We start from the raw sequence: 17746 nt of genomic DNA on the forward strand, positions 1-17746 counted from the left end.
GTAGTTCATTTGCACCTCAACACCGTGCTGGGCAATCTTTCTATATTGGAGCTAAGAGACATAAATGGGTATCTTGGGTGGCTCTTCTAATTGTGAATTCATTCACTTACCAATATGGTGTGCCAATGAAGGAATCCCGTTTTTGTAAAGTCTTCAAGTTTTTGGCAGATACTCCAAAATCAGCTGAAAAATGTTTGAATCACATTAAATCTTCAAATAGGGTTGCAAAGTATTGCTCTTTGACACAAGAAATTAAAAGATAAAGACTGTCCCTCTCCCCCTGCCTAACAACATTTAAAGATACTCCCTCAAAATAAGCAGCAAGATCCAAATGTATAAAGTGTGTCCCCCTCTCATGATATTGTTGGATCGTGACCTACTGCCTATCCTGTCTGGGGCTGATGGGGAGTCCAACAACACATGGACGGTCACATAGCATCTCTACCCCTTGTCTAGATGAATGTTCTCAAACATAACATGATGTGCAGTCTACATACTTAGCATCAAAATGCAAATCATTATATGATACTGAGAAACTGGGCCCCCTCAAGAGTTGATAAGAAGAGTCAGAATTATTGGGAGTGAAATTCATGCCATCCATTAAATCAAGGGTGGGCAAAGTTTGACCTGTGGACTGTGTGTGCCCCTTGCACCCAAAGTATGGATCCTGAAGCCCTCAAAAGCCACAGACTAATGATTAAATAGTGCCAAGATCTCTGTTCTTCTTTGTCCAACTTCAATTGTCCTTCTGTTTTCTATTCTCCTACAGTAACAAGGGACTCTGATTACAGCCTTTCCGTCTCCTTTCATTGCATCCCTGAAATGACCAGCAGCACGACCCTCAGCAAAAACTCACTACACTAGCAATTGTTTTATTGTTTCTCTGCTTCCTGCTGTTGTTTGCACTTCCATTTCATGTAAAGGATTCCTCCCCACTTTCCAGAAAGTCTCACTGAAAAGGTGACGTAAAGCAGAAAATGTCAGCTCCCCCCTCCATTGACCAAATAAACTATACTCTCTCCACCTCACACAGAAAATATGTCAGTTCCTGCCAGGGCTCCAAAAGAATGGTATGCATTCATTTATACAATCCCATGCAGTAGAACAATGAACATTCTGACTTTCCTTCTAGAACACCCTTACATTTCTGCACCTAACATCTCTGTTTCTGCTGATCTCCTTCATGGATGTAAATTTAAATATTTTTGGCAAAGATTGTGAAGACAGCCACAGTATGCATCTGCACTTCAAAATGTACCATGATACCACTGGGTGGGACAGACATAATTTCATCTCAGCTACAATATGCTGAAGCAAGACAGAAACCTGAAGTTTAATGAATGGCAATACTAGGAAGATAGTTTAAGAAGGAACATCAGAACTACGATCAACAAAAGCCACATAAAAAGGTTGTACAGGACAATGAATCTAAACACTCTTTTCATTTCTAAAAGTTACTTCTGGTTTCCTAGAGAATATACCAGCCCCTTTTAGAGACCAGTCACATTAAACTTGATACATGTTCTGCACAAAACCATCCAAACTTCCAAAGTATATTTCCTAGAGGCCTACAAGTTGTGGTGGAGTAAAAATGTCATAATGTGACTAAGGAGAGTGTAACAGCCTCCATTCTTGTGGTTTATGTGGGAAAATGAAATAAGTATGGCCTTCAGACAATGGTATACTGTAAAGTGATGGAAGCACTTAGGCATCAAGACGTGGAAACAAAAACATGAGTTGGTGGTTGCACTTTTATCATAGCTGCCTTTGCTACATTCCACAAGGTTCATAAATTGACATAACTGAAGTGACCTCTAGAGTGCACATGCACACAATCACTTGGGCCAGTCTTGCAGCAGGGGTAAAACAGCAAGCTCTGATGATATGCAAACTGAGAGAAGCTGAGCAAGTATTTGGAGGGCAAACATTGTTCCCATCTTCAAAAAAGGGGAAAAAGAGGATCCCAATAATTATCGTCCAGTTAGTCTGACATCAATACTAGGAAAGATTCTAGAGCAGATCTTTTTGTGATTATGGCATTGCCTTCTAGATGTTCACAGATTCTCTATCTGTGAACATCTAGAAGGCAATGCCATAATCACAAAAAGACAACATGGGTTTCAGAGAAACAAGTCATGCCAGACAAATCTGATCTCTTTCTTTGATAAAATTACCAGCTTGGTAGATGAAGGGAATGCTGTGGATATAATATATCAGTAAGGCCTTTGACAAGGTTTTCCATGACATTCTTGCAAACAAGCTTGTAAAATGTGGGCTAGAAAAGGTAAGTGTTACATGGATTTGTAACTGGTTGACCGGCCGAACCCAAAGGGTGCTCAACAATGGCTCCTTTTCATCCTGGAGAGAAGTGACCAGTGGGGTCCCACAGGGCTCTGTCCTGGGCCCAGTGCTATTCAACATCTTTATCAATGACTTGGATGACAGAATTGGGAATATACTTATCAAATTTGCAGATGAAACCAAATTAGGAGCAGTAGCTAACATCCCAGAGGACAGGATCAAAATTCAAAATGACCTGAATAGATTAGAAAGCTGGACCAAAGCTAACAAAATGAAATTCAACATGGAGAAATGTAAGGTACTGCACATTATGAAATACACAGATATAGGCTGGGGAACACTTGGCTGAATGAAACTACATATGAAAGGGATCTTGGAGTCCAAGTAGACCACAAGTTGAACATGAGTGAACAGTGCGATGCGGCAGCTAAAAAGGCCAATGCTATTTTAGGCTGCATGAAAAGAAGTATAGTGTCTAGATCAAGAGAAGTAATAGTGCCAGTATATTCTGCTTTGGTCAGCCCCCACCTGGAATTTTGTGTCCAGTTCTGGGCACCACAATTTAAAAAGGACATTGAGAAATTGGAGCATGTCCAAAGGAGGATGACTAAAATGGTGAAGGGTCTGGAAATCATGCCCTATGAGGAACAACTTAGGGAGCTGGGGATGTTTAGCCTGGAGAAAAGACGATTAAGAGGTGATATGATAGCCCTGTTTAAATATTTGAAGGGATGTCATATTGAGGAGGGAGCAAGCTTGTTTTCTGCTGCCCCAGAGAACAGGACCCAGAACAATGGATGCAAGCTACAGGAAAAGAGATTCCACCTCAACATTAGGAGGAACTTCCTGACAGTAAGGGCTGTTCAACAAAGGAACAAACTCCCTCAGAGTGTAGTGGAGTATCCTTCCTTGGAGGTCTTTAAGCAGAGGCTAGATGGCCATCTGTTGGGGATGCTTTGATTTGGATTTCCTGCATGGCAGGGGTTGGACTGGATGGCCCCTGTGGTCTCTTCCAACTCTATGATTCTATGATTCTAAGTACCTCCTAATAATAAGAGGTAGGAGACCTCTTTTCAATTTTCCCTTTTTTGAAAAGCCTTTGAAGCCATTATCAAAAATATAAGGTCCAATGACATAAAAACCTAAATAGCTCCTTTCCCTAATTAGGCAACTAGCCTTACTCACAGCAGCCACACACTGGTTTGGTGTTTTCACTGGATTTATCTACCACTGTCCCAAGATCATTTTTCTTGCTCAGTCATCCCCACCAGCTCACTCAGCAAAAAAAGCCTATATGTGAAGTTAGGATTCCCTAATTCATGTAAATTACTTTACACTAGCTTTCATTGAATTACTATTTTAACACCCACACATCCAATTGTGGGTGGAATTTTGGAATTCTTCATTGTTCCATCTTGTTTTAACCACCCTAAATAATTTGGTCACTGGCAAACCCGGTGTCTCGCTTCCTTTTACTAACTCCAATTACGTAATTGATAAATTACATATTAGACATCACGCCCTGTACAGATTCATGAGGAATCCAATGTTTACACTGTCTCATGTGACAATAGTCAGTTCATTCTATTTGCTTTGTATTTTTTAACCAGTTACTGATCTATAAGATGATTTCTACGTCTGCACAGCAGTGTCTATTAAGGGACTTTGTCAAAAGTAGGCAAATAGTCTTTGACGATTGCTCTATTTTTTCCACAGCAAGGAGAAAAAAATGGTAAAATTATTCCTTCTTGCCTGCAAGAACAAAATCTAAAAGGATTTACATCCCAAGTCAAAAAGAATTCCGAAAATCCAAGTAAACAACATTGACCAGATCACCCATCTGCATGCTTTTTTGAACTCAATAGGATCAGTGAGGTGGGACTTACCTAAGGAGAGGCCATGTTGACTCATCTTCTGCAAGACTGGTCTTTCCATATACAGTCGGTCCTTCTTATACACGGATTTTTATACACGGATTTAAGCATACACGGTTTGAAAATGTTCCCAAAAAGTATAAATTTACCTTGATGTTCCATTTTTTATTAGGGACAAAATTTTGCTTATACTTAATGGGACTTGAGCATACACGGATTTTGTTATACACGGGGGATCTTGGAACCAAACCCCAGCGTATAACAAGGATCCACTGTACTTGATAATTTTATCTTTGAAAATGCTTTCCACAAATTTACCCAGAACAGATGGCCTATTATTTCTTAGATTCCCTCTGTATCTCCTAATTATAATGTGATGTTACACTGGTTGCTTTCCAATCATCATGGTACAGAGACTGATATTAGAGAAATGTTACATATTTTACATATTTTAAATGTTACATTCGAATTCTTTAAACAAGCTCAGATGGATACCATCTGGATCAGATGATCTGTTTGTTTTCAGTTTGTCAGTATGGTCTAGAGCAGTGGTCCCCAAACTGTGCCCTTTAAGGAATCTTGGACTTCAGGTCCCAGAAGCCTCATCTATGTTGGCCAATACTCTAGGATTCTGGGAGCTGGAATCCAAAATCCCTTAAAGAGCAGTTTGGGGGACCACTGGTCTAAAGTTTCATCTTTTTTCACATGGATTAAGAGCAAACATGGATTAAGAGCAGACTGTCGAAGTCAATCTATTTTTTTAAAAACACCTAATCTATATCCTTGCCAAGCCAACAGAGGGAGAGAGAATTCTGTCATCATTATCAATTTTCTCTTTACTAGTAGCTGACCAAACTAAGTCAGCTCTCCCTGACTTGTTTCAAGATATTCATGTTATTTCAGTAATTTGTCATGACCAATAAGATACAAAAACTAAAACAAGACTGCATTCCTATTCTTAATTGCCTGGGTAGGTCCCATTGAAAACACTGAGACATACTTCTCTGTAAATATTTATAGGATTGTACTATTAAAATCTTCCTGAAACATGGTTCATTCTCCTCCTCAACTGTGAAACCTCCTGAATGGCATTTAGAAAATCTCTCAGCTCATCTGACTGCAGAAATGTTGTAAAGGAACAATGTGGCTCCAAGCGTCTCAGAGGAAAGGGGTGGAGGGATTTCAAAGTATTAGTATACCACAACTAGACATGCATGATTGTGTCATGAACTAAAAAGAAAAAAAGGCGTCTATGTGGATACAGAATAACCCTAAGTATTCTTTAAAAATATGCGACACCTACTATTTTTAGTCACCATGACTGCTGTGCATAGGAAGCAAGTATTCTACCCATTTGCTGTTTCTTACACCAGAGCAAACGACTCACCAAGCTTGATGTCTCCATCAAGGGTCAGCAATACATTGCCTGCCTTGAGGTCCCGATGGATAATCTTCTTGCTGTGAAGATAGTTCAGCGCCTCTAATATCTGGCGGCAGACCACTTGGATCTGTGGTTCAGTCAAGCCTCGATCTAACTCTGCAAAACAGAGGACATGGTAGAGGCTCTAAACTGAGTTTCTCTTTGCTTTGAGTTTATACAGTCTGACACCTGATGGAAGAGTGTTTAGCTGATGAATTGAAAATATACTTGAGGATATCTCATACAAATGCCTAGCTTGCGTAAGTGTGACATAATTTTTATATTAACAGACAAAAAAGACTATACATTGCTTTAAAAAGAAACACCATCTTTAGTATCTGTGTGTTCCATCATTTTCAGAAGCTGGCATTTCGAATATCCTCTATTACAATATCCTGAGCAAAAATGACTTTAAGATGTGCAAGTTCAAATCCTAGTATTGTGAAAAATACAGATTTAAAGACTCAGCACAGAAAAATTCTGCACTGTCTGTTTACTTCTAGCAAGTAAATAAATAAATGAATAAAACATGTAAGCCAGAGTGTATTACCCCGAAAGATAAACTACTTGTTAGCTTTGGCTTCATAAACCCACAGTTAAGTTTAATCTGCAATAACAAGCCCTAGTGGTGCAGTGATTAAATGCCAGCACTGCAGCCACAACATTGTGACTTCAATGCCAGGGCTGCAAGGTTGAGTTGGCCTTCCATCCTTTCATAAGTCAGCAAAATGAGTACCCAGCTTGTTGGGAGCAATTGGCTTACAGGTTTTAAAATGCTAATTTAAAGTATCACTTTGTAGGATGTAAAATTTGCATCCTGTAAAGGAAAACACTTCTTCCATCCTGGTGAGGCTTTTGATTCAGTGGAAGAATCTCACTGGCAGAAAAGAGGAAAAGTCAATCTTTTCAGAAAGCCACTCTGAGCCTTTAGAAGGGGGCATGCACCAGGGTTTGCAGAGAAAAGAAGGAAATGGTGAAGATCACTTCCCTTCTCTTACCAGCAGCAAGAGTTCATCTGCAAGCAGAAAAGATGTGGGGTCTATATGATTAAACTCTAATGCATTGACAGGGCATCATGAAGGGGGTGCAGGGGGTATGGGCAGCAAACATCTGCCTTTTGGCAGAAATGGGCTATGACATTCACCTGTGCCCCTGTAAAACACTGAAGAGATGGTATAAGTAGGGCAAAGCTCAGTGGAAGAAGAAAGGGCACAGTTTTTATAAAAAAATAATTTAATTTTAAAAACTTTTTAAAAAACTTCTTTAACTACATGAAACTTTGTACATATAAATACATTTAGATTGTGTGTATCATATTGTAATTTAAAGGTATAATTTTAATTTTACTAGTTGTCTTATGTCACAACTATTCCGTGATATACGGAAGTTATGATTCACGAGTAACTGTAGTATAAAAAACATTTCTAAGGATTCTGTATGGTCAATGGGGGTATGTGTGTCACACTATAAATTACTGCACCAGGTAACACCAATCCTAGTAATGCCATTGTGCATTGATTAACCTATGAATATCACAGATTAAAGTACATACACCTCGTATATAATCATGAAGCAATAAATGAAATGACACACACACACAAGTTATGATGTTCTCGTTACAATGAAACAAGTGACCCTGGAAAAGTGGGAGTTTCAGAGAACCAGTCCTGATTGTAGAGAGTTTACTATGCAACAGACCTTTTCTGTGGAAATTGAGAAAGCCTTTCTTGTTTGTCCAAGGAGCAAATCTTCACAAAAAATAGATTACAGGTATGCCTCAATTTATGAAGCCCATATGTTTCTGATCATTACATCTTTAACAGACACTTTGGTATCAGCAACCAAAATAACATGGAAAGAATAGGAATAGGTTCCTACTTCAGAAAGCAGAAGGGCAATTGAAGAAGTTTTAGCAAAGGTTTTATTAAAAACTAACAACATGCACATATGAAATGGAACCACCAGGTCAATTAAGCCTTATGTAAGACAATTTTTTTGAAATAGAGATCATTTGAAACCTTCACCCAAAATTTATCCATGGATAAATTCTTTCACAAGCCTCCATTTTCCTTATGATTTCCATTTTTGTGGCCATATTTATGGATGTATGTTCCATTAATAAGGACAGCTGGTTAGGCAGGCTTGCTTCCTTTCCACATTTCATTCAGTTTTTCTTTTCACACATACTTAGTAAGGGATTCTGGAGGCAGCTCCTGTTTACCTTGCCTGTTGTAAGCAGGCACACACAAATACAATTGGATCAATTACATTAGAATCCCATTCTTTCTCAGCTAAATGTTGTTACAATGTTTACTGCAGACATCTGCCGCAACCCAACACCAAAAATCTGTGTTTCTCCTGACCTCCTTCATAATCCTCTCAGTGCCCATGCTGCAAACAACAAAAACAAAACTTTCAGCTAGATAGAGACTAGGAGATTAAGCTGGAGCTGGACAGGAGGGAAAAGACTTTGTAAAAAGGAGCTTCTTTTGACAAAAGCCATGTGTATGGATAGAGGCTTTGCCAATTTTTAGATACTGCTGTACAGAATAAGAGATTAAGACCTTCTTTGCTCACTCTTTCATCTATCAAACATTTCTGCAAGGTTTTCAAAGAAAACACACATCTAAGAATGGATCATGCATTTGGCAGGAATGAGACAAACTACTGTGAGAGACACAAAGGGGCAATCCAATAACAAGCTGTTAGGTAGGACAACCATTCATTCCTCAGTGAAATACAGTGGGCCCTCCTTATCCACAGATTTTTTATCCATGGATTCAAGCATCCATGGCTTGAAAATATTCAGTAAAAGCATAAACTCCAAATAGCACACCTTGATTTTGCCATTTTATATAAAGGACACCATTTTGCTATGCCATTGTACTTAATGGGATTTGAGTATCCACGGATTTTGTTATCCACAGGGATTCCTGGAACCAAACCCCAGTGGATAACAAGAGCCCACTGTGTATCATCCAAAGAGTCAGTGAAAAGTTCTCTTTTCAGCATGTGTTTTTGTACCATTAAGGAAGTTTGGGCTATTTTATTTTAAATTATTCTAAGAATTATTCTAAGCACAGCTAGGATGATAATGATGTGCGGGGCATGTTTGCCATTCCTTCCATTCTACATGCTTCTCGATAACAAAATTTGATTAAAGAGAATTTTCATTATCGTAATTCCCCTGTGTGCAAGACTAGCCAGTGACCAAGGGATAAACTAAACAGAAATACAAAGTGCACAGTTGGAATTCACTCACCAATAGGAGAAATCAGGATCTGAATAACGACTTCATCTACTTTCTATGTCTCTCTTTCTTTTCTTGGAAGCCACAGTCTGGGAATTTAGAACTGTGGCTCCTGAGCAATGCCTCCTCTAGCAGGGTGCAGCTCTTGCCACCTGCTGCCTTGCATTGAGCAAAGGGGCCAAACAGCTGGGATTCAAAAAAAGAAAGCAAGGTTTTTCCTCTAGCTGTTTCCCTTTTTTTCTAAAAGCAAGTCCTTGGTGCAAAAGAGTATCTCTGAAACTGGAGATGCTGTGCCTGATCAGAAATGATAAACCTGAGGAGCATGAAAGCTTCCTTTCTGTAGTACCAGGAAGGAAACACCAAGACACAGCCACTGTTCACCTCAAAATCTCAGCTGCAGCAAATTCAGGTGACATTCCATCATTACAAAACAGTCTTTGTATGGGCTTGCCCTTCAAAAGCAGTAGCTGCTATAAATCCCTATTCGCAATCATGGAGCCATCATTACCAGCCAGGCTTTGGAGATAAAGCAAAACATCCCTCTATCTATCAGCTATTTTGTATTTCAACTAAAGCTGTAAAAAACAAAATCCTTTCCCTAGTGCCAGGTGTCTTCCACTTCTTTAATCCTCTATCCATACACATGGTCACCTTTCGGCTGTTATACGCACGCTTTGGGCACATATCTGTACTTTGGCTTCCAGCAGAGGTGGAAGGTGCCATGGAGACTTAAGTCAGTGGGTTATTCGTCAGCATACCACAAGATAATTCTTTCTTTTTTTCTTTCTTTCTTTCAAGTCACCAGGGCACTCACCTAGCATAGTAGCATCCACCGCTCCACCAGGACAAAACTCAATCATGATCTACCAAAAAAGAAAGAAAGAAAGAAATGACAAAAAGATAGATTTTAACCTGGACAAACAGAAGTTATATTTGAAAGTGTAGCTCAGATACTATGAGAAAGAAGAACCACCAGATTACAAACCTTGGATTAAAATGGTTTGAATGAAGCCAAATTCTTTAACTAACTTTTTTGTCCAATTGAGCAGTTGTACTTACTGAAACATTATAAGGTGTTTGAATACTTGAGGGAATGCCTTCTTTCGTATTGTCCATCCCGCACATTAAGGTCCTCTGGGAAGAATTTATTGTAGCCTAAAAAATCTAGGCTAACATCAGTTTCCCAGAGGGCCTTCTCTACTGCTGCTCCAAAATTATGGAACAACCTGCCGGAGGAGATCCGCCACATTTCCACTCTGATAGCTTTTAAGAAAGCACTCAAGATGGATCTCTTCCAGCAGGCCTTTCCAACGTAATTGCCCCTCCTCAGATATAGAGATACAGGTGGGGTACAGACCGCCTGAAAGAGGCGGCTGGGAGTCGCCTCTCTTTTCCGCGTAGCTGTGCCGTAGCAACCAAATTGCGTGAGGCGGCTACACGAGAAAAAAGGAGTGCTATAAAGCAGTTTCTTTTTGCGCCACCACAAACAGCTGGCAGCGGTGCGAGCAAGTTGCTGCTGCATGGCTACATCTGGATGCCGTGCAGCAGTGATGTCATCGCTACGCGTACCATCTATTCAGCACCACGCAGCGAGGATGCCCTTGTCACGTGCAAGGGGGGGTCTAGAAGAGCCGCCCCTCGCACATGATGAGGGTGTCCTTTTTCGCCCATCTGTACCGGGTTATAGATATAGAAATATAGATATAGCTGGGATAAAAACCTGACATGAACATGATCACGGTTATGAAAAATGCCTCCTCCAAATTCTAGTTGAATACTTTAATGTTTTAATAGTTTTTAATGCTTTTATACTATGACTGTTTAATCTTGCTTTAGCATTGGGAATGGGGAGTGGGTATAGGGACTGTTTTCTTCTTGGATTTTATTGTAACTTTGATGTATTTTATTGTTGTAACCCTCCCAGATTCTCTGTGATAAGGCGGGCTAGAAATATATTATTATTATTATTATTATTATTATTATTATTATTATATTAGAACTCAGGTGCTGCTCCTAAAAACAAGCAGATTAAACCCCCCTCTTTCTTTAGATATAGAGAGGTATAATAAACAGGTCACAACACACAGATACAACTGCACCCACATATAAGACTGCATGCAAGATCGATACATTTCAACCAACACTTCTTTCCAACAGAAATAATGTTACTACATCTTCATTAACATAAAGAGCTTTTGGGTATTCAAGGCATTTTAATCTCAGAATTGTTACGACAGTCATGTAAGGTAGGCCACCATTAACCACCACCACCACCATCATTATTATTCCCATACTGCAGATGCAAGGGGCAGGGATATCAGAGGTCAGTTGGCCTACAGCTATCTCATGAATCTGTGACAGAAGTAGAATCTGAACAAGGAACTTCCCTGTTTGCCGTTTATCTTTTTAGCTATTATCTTCCTGTCTGGTATTTGTATATCTTGAAGAACTGCCATCTGAACATGTCCCTCAAGACCTCCCACTATGTAGGAAAACATCCTGTCAGTTCATTACAGGCACAAAAAGAAATACAACATCAAAACAATCCCACCCTCCACATACCTGGAAGCCCATCCAAAGTGGCCTAAAGGCTCCCACACCATTTATGTGTTTGTTTACAGGTTTTGATTGCAGCTGGAAGAGAGGGCTGTTCCAAATTCTTCCACTTGCCAACAGAATGACATAGTTGTCATATTTGAGGGTTGATGTGGAAATAGCTGCTCAGAAGCATCACAAAAATCATGATACCCCCTAGCTTCTATTTTGCTAGTTAATTGGCTAACTGGCAATTCGCCCCAAACTTTGTCCTTCAAATGGGAAACAACAACCAACCTAAGAAGATAAAGGAGAACTTAGTTTTCAGGCTTTGTCATCATTGTTCAAAGTTTCCCCATCTTTTGACTTAACAAATATGGCTGCCTATCTTCATTATGGGATTCTTTAAAACAAGTCCCTAAACCATGCTGTGATGTCGCAACAACAAATCAGGTTTCCATTTTACTTACTGGGCTTGAACACAACCAAAACATTAAAAAACTAGCTGCTAGCTGCAGGGATAACTACTGTTGAGTCCCAGCTTTAGGAACAAATAAAATATTTCCACCATAGTTTCCATATTTATAGTACACACAGCAGCACACCTGTATTTTTAAAGTGGAAATCTCACTTTTGACTGCAGTTGGGATGTGCATTTGGGAGACTAATGAACTTCTAAAACCTCTAAAACCCACCTTTCTGTTCTACATTCAGACAGTCTTGATCTTTTTAATTGTGATGTGTTTTAAGATTGCACTAGTTTAATTCTGTTCTAATGCTCTCTTTTGTCTATTTTTAATTGTACTATTCTTTTAATTTGTAAGTTGCTTTGTGTCTCAATCTTGGGGGAAAAGCAGGATATAAATATAATAAATAAATAAATGTCTTCTCTGCTAAAATGCAATGCTTTATTATAAGGAAAAACCCAAGTGTTGATTATCAGGTGCACTACCCTTCTTGGAGACTGTTTTCAACATCCTGGAAACCTAATCACAAAAATAAAATGTTATCATTTACCACAATAAATGGTGACACAATATAGGTAATTAAACGAGGCAAGTACTCCCAGCAATAATGTGATTTTTAATATGACTGCTTAGTTCACACTTTTCACTGAACTGACATCAGTATTGGAATATCACATCCTGTTTTTTTAAAATGTTAAATATGCAAGAATTTATGTGGCTTACAACAGGGCCCTATGCCCTTTCAATACTAGATTTATTACAGCATAAGCTTTCAAAAACCAGAGTCTACTTCATCAGATAGAAAGAGAGAAATGTCCATGGGTGAAAGATTATTTGTGGGACTGGTGCAACTTTCACAGAAGAAAGGATAGATCAGTGTCCAAGCTATTAAAACATGGCCTCAAACAGAGACAGAAGACTCTGTGTTTAGAAGTTTCTACAGACGAAGAAAGGGAAAGGTCAACAACACATTGCTTGTGTATCCCTTTGTTGGTTCGAAAAAACAATGTTACCTGGCAGTTCTCTGCCTACCTTACTTCAACATCCTGAATGTTTTCCCTTCATGATTTATTTTTGCCCAGAGCTTAACCTTAATAACTATTTCCCTTAATTTCAAAATTTCTTGAATTTATTTGGCCACTTCTGCCTGCAAAATTTGTGTGCAAAATGTTTCCTCCAGTCATCCTGGTCCTGTTGCTTTTTTCTCATGTTGCTCCAAATATCAGAGATACAGGCACAAATATACTAGCATTCACATGTTTGCCAACTAGGTGTGCCATTTCCTTTGCTGACAGAGGTCCCTGCCTTTAACAATCACATGGCAGAAATTCAACATTCCTTCTTGGTAGCATGCTGGGGAGTTGACCAGGAAAACATAGAACCACCAACCTCCATCAGTAGGACCTCCATAAAAAATCTAGAGGATCTCACTTCTGGCCTCTACAAATCTCACTTGCCAGGAACCCGGAAGAGCAGCAAGGAAGTCAGAAGCATTTTTTCGTTCCCCTCACTGCCACAAGGCTTTCCAGGGGCTACTATAAATAGTGCTACCTGACCAGTGAAAAGAAGGAGGTGCTTAAAATGTATTTTTTTATCTTTCTTATGTTGCAAATTGCTTATCTAGCAAAAGGGCAGTATATCCTGAAATGCAGGTTGGATATCCTTTAAGTATCACAACAACAGCAGCACTTACAGACACGTCCTCTGTTTTAAGCTGAGAACCCTAAGGTTCTGCTCCAGAAAAGGCCTCTGGGCCATCCTTAAAAGTATTTTACTGATTGATTAAGCAGTGTGCCATTTGTCTGCATCATGGTTACAGCTCTAAATACAGTATAACCAGTCATTGCCATGACTGGAAAGTTTTGTCTGTATGGTACATGCAGTTAAATTAGCATTTTGTGTACTGTAATTTGGCAATAAAAGTTTCAATGCATCACTTCAGATGCTTTGATTGAATTATGAAGATAAATATCAGAGCTTCAAAAAGTTATGTTTAGAACAGTAATTACCAGCATCTCCCAGTCAACATGGCCAGGGCCAAGATCCTACAAGATTCTGGAAGCTCTAGGCCAAAAAATGATCTTTTCCAAACTCTCATACCTACAGAGACAGCTGAGTTAGGGCCCGAACAGACAGGCCAAAATAAAGCTGCTTCAGGTCACTTTGGAGGTATGCTATTTAAATGATGCATGCGTCGTAAGAGGCTGGAAGCCATGCCTAAGCCACGCTCCAGTACCAAGGAATGGAGTGCAGCTTTGGCGCAGCTTCTGGCCCCTTAAGATGTATGTTTCATTTAAACAACATACCTCCAAAGTGACCCAAAGCAGCTTTATTTTGGCCTGTCTGTTCAGGCCCTTAGTCTGGAATACCAGTGTGCAATGGCATCTTGTAGCACCTAATGGAAAGAAAAATGTTGTGGCATAAGCTTTCATAGACTTAGAAGTTTATCACACCAGGTGCTTCCGCCACTGCCATTGCCACCCAGTAGCCCTGTTTAAATATTTGAAAGGATGTCATATTGAGGAGGGAGCAAGCTTGTTTTCTGCTGCTCCAGAGAACAGGACCCGGAACAATGGAGATTCCACCTCAACATTAGGAAGAACTTCCTGACAGTAAGGGCTGTTCGACAGTGGAACACATTTCCTCAGAGTGTAGTGGAGTCTCCTTCCTTGGAGGTCTTTAAGCAAAGGCTAGATGGCCATCTATCGGGAATGCTTTGATTTGGATTTCCTGCATGGCAGGGGGTTGGACTGGATGGCCCGTGCGGTCTCTTCCAACTCTATGATTCTATGATTTACCACCAACATGGTCAACATAATCCAAATCCAGCTCATTTTGCACAAAAGAGCTCAAACACATTTCAGCTAGGTCCATTTATTTATTAGACAAATCAGGCTGACTGCATTTTAGTTGTCCCAATAAAGATATCACTGTTTGGTGGGGTTTTCTTTTTGTTGTTGTTGATCTTATTGGATTTTGCTATATGGCCAACACGGCTAACCCTGGTGCCGCAACGGGGGAATCCTAAATTGAAAACCAGTAGACTGGGACCTTACTATTTGAGGTTTCTACCCCCAACAAAGGTTAAAAAAAAATTCCCTAAAATTTGGACTGCATTGGCATGTTTTATCTCAACACCACCTAAAGTTTTCCTGATGCAAAAGCATATACATTTTTGTTGACCCAATAAAAGTATCATTGCTTTGTTTTTTTGTTTTGATGTTATTCTATTTGCTATATGGCCAACATGGCTACCTCTGGATGTTTTCTAGACTGATTGCAGTATCCGGTCTTATTTAATGCGGGGCACAACAATTTCTATATGCTATGTTTAATCCATCACTTCCAGATAATGTCTCTTACTACATTTAAAATTAATGTACTGTATATTGCAAATCTTATCTTCAAACATGGAACAGCGTACTCCACATATAATAACACCAGTTAACACCTGAGCATCACAGCAGTTTAGTGTACTGTTATCTCCTTTCTGGTTCCCAGCCTGCTTACACCACATTCCAAAACTCCCTCTACCATTCATCCACCCATGACCTTAGGCAACATCTCTCCTCATGCCTTTGTCCCTCAATGACCAGAGTTAAATATTATGTAAGCCCTGAATCCTGATTCAATGTATATGCCCCTAGTTCCCACTGGAAATAGATTCTGATCCTCACTGCATCGATTCCAGGAGAAATAAAGCAGAGCAAACACTAAAAGCCCGGGTTTTTTTGGTAGCAGTTCCTTTGAGGTTCTTTTGAGAAGAATCGGTTCAGATTCCTAACAGTGGGAATGCCAGATTATTATTATTAACCTTTATTTATAAAGCGCTGTAAATTTACACAGATCAGAATCAGTTCTTTCTGAGGGGAGGGGGAAATGGTAGAGGAGGTGATGTTTTGACAGATCCACCCTTTCCCCCCCTTGCAGCGCTGCCTGTGTACTTGTGTTGTTTTTTAAAAAAATAAAATTGATAGAATGTGCGATTGTTTGATTGCAAGGCAAGTAGTTGCAAAATCAATCAATCAAAAATTCTATATTTTATTTTTTTTAAAGAAAACATTGCCCTCCCCTTCATCCTCCTACTCCATCCCCCCCCCCCCCCCCCCCCCCCCCCTCCCCCCCTTCCCTCCCCTGGGGCCTTCCTTCCTCCCCCACTTACTTCCCTCAGTGTCTTCCTTCCTTCCCCGCTTGGTTTCCCTGGTGCCTTCCTTCCTTCCCCATTTGCCTCCCTGGTGCATTCCTTCCTTCCCCGCTTGGCTTCCCTGGTGCATTCTTTCCTTCCCCACTTGCCTCCTTGGTGCCTTCCTCCCTCCCTTATTTACTTCGTTGGTGCCTTCCTTCCTTCCTCGCTTGGCTTCCCCAGTGCCTGCTCACTGTTCTTCGCCTTGGCTGCCTGTGTACTTGTTTTTTTAAATAAAATTGATAGAATGTATGATTGTTTGATAGAATATGTGATTGCTTGAAATTTGATAGAATATGTGATTGATTGATTTTGCAACTACTTGCCTTGCAAATAATCAAAAATTCTATATTTTATTTTAAAAAATTGTCCTCCCCTTCATCCTCTTCCTCTGTCCCCCTGGTGCCTTCGTTCCTTCCCCAGTTGGCTTCCTCACTTGCTTCCCCAGTGCCTTCCTTCTTTCCATGCTTGGCTTCCCTGCATGGCTTCCCTGGTGTCTGCTCGCTGTCCCCAGCCTTGGCTCTCTCCCTCTGCCAGCCTCCTCCCTGTCCCCGCCGGTGTTGGCTCCCCCCCCCCAGCTTGAAGCGGTGCAAATGGGGACAAAAAAAAGCCAAGCTGATTCAAATGGCATAAAAAAGATCCCCTTTTATAGTGAGTATGAAGGATCTTTTGAAATCGGTTACAGACAAGAACCGGACCCAAATCACAACCTGTGTTATTCTGCCAGTGGGAATGAGCCCTAAAGGTGTCTACACTGCCTTGCTCTAGTTTAAAAGAAGAAGGCCTAAGAAAAGAAGGGTTTGAAAGAAGAGAACCAATGCCTTTAGTACAAAGAAAGAATATAGAATGGTTAGAAAAGCCACCAAGAAAAGATGTGAAGGGAGGGCCCAGCTGTCATGTAGAAAGAACCTGGGAGATTACAAAATGATGCATTTGTAATTAAGACAAGAAAAGTAAAGGAGTATGGGTGGACACTTGTTGTTTAAACTGCTAATATGTACATCTCCTCCTTGGAGCTTGGAAATCCAGTTCAAGTTGCAGTACTAACTCAAATACTCCCAGCTGTATAAACCCCAATTACAAAGTTTGCCTTCTAGCCACAAACATAGGCGCTTTACAGAGCATCAAAAAGCGGCGCTTTGCCTGTGCCATCATTAGCTGCATGCACCGAGAAGCCCCAGTGGCCAAACTGCGAGGCTTCCCGGCGCAGCTAAAAAGAAGCACCAAAATGGTGCTTCTTCTCGAGTCGCGGAAATGACGTGACGAGGCACCAATGGTGCACTCGACGCATCATTTTCACAACGCTACATGCGGACACTAAGTGTCCGGCACGTAAAAATGGTCGCGCCCATGTGTATAGGGCGCGGCCATTTTTACGCCCCTGTCACGTGCTAGGGGTGAGGCCGGTATGGACGCTAGGTCCTCGGCCAACCCCTAGCACGTGACGGGGGCGCCCCAAAGTCCCGTGCGGAACGGGCCATAATGATCTATTTGTCCCACCCTGCAGAACACAGTATTAAGCAATGTTTTGTGTTGTTCAGGTTTTGCCCATTGAACAGTGAAAGAAACAAAGCCTAGCCAATCTGCAGAGCAACTCCAAACTTAAAAGAGGACTCAAGAACAAGAGAACTTTCTGATGGTCTTCCTTAAACAAAAACCCAAGAAAGAAGATCCACAGGCTATACACACTTACTATTCTCGCAGCTCATCAAACCT

At 40.5% G+C, this 17746-nt stretch overlaps 1 protein-coding gene across 1 annotated transcript in view; it reads right to left on the reverse strand.

Annotated features, from left to right (window-relative positions):
• STK10 (serine/threonine kinase 10) overlaps positions 1 to 17746 on the reverse strand; it is a 102698-nt gene that overhangs the window by 39023 nt on the left and 45929 nt on the right. Inside the window, 3 exon segments of the mRNA XM_042451286.1 lie at positions 111 to 183; positions 5563 to 5712; positions 9660 to 9708. Coding sequence (XP_042307220.1) covers positions 111 to 183; positions 5563 to 5712; positions 9660 to 9708 — 272 coding nt within the window.

This window comes from Sceloporus undulatus, chromosome 2 (genome assembly GCF_019175285.1).
Source record: "Sceloporus undulatus isolate JIND9_A2432 ecotype Alabama chromosome 2, SceUnd_v1.1, whole genome shotgun sequence".
Taxonomy (NCBI): domain Eukaryota; kingdom Metazoa; phylum Chordata; class Lepidosauria; order Squamata; family Phrynosomatidae; genus Sceloporus; species Sceloporus undulatus.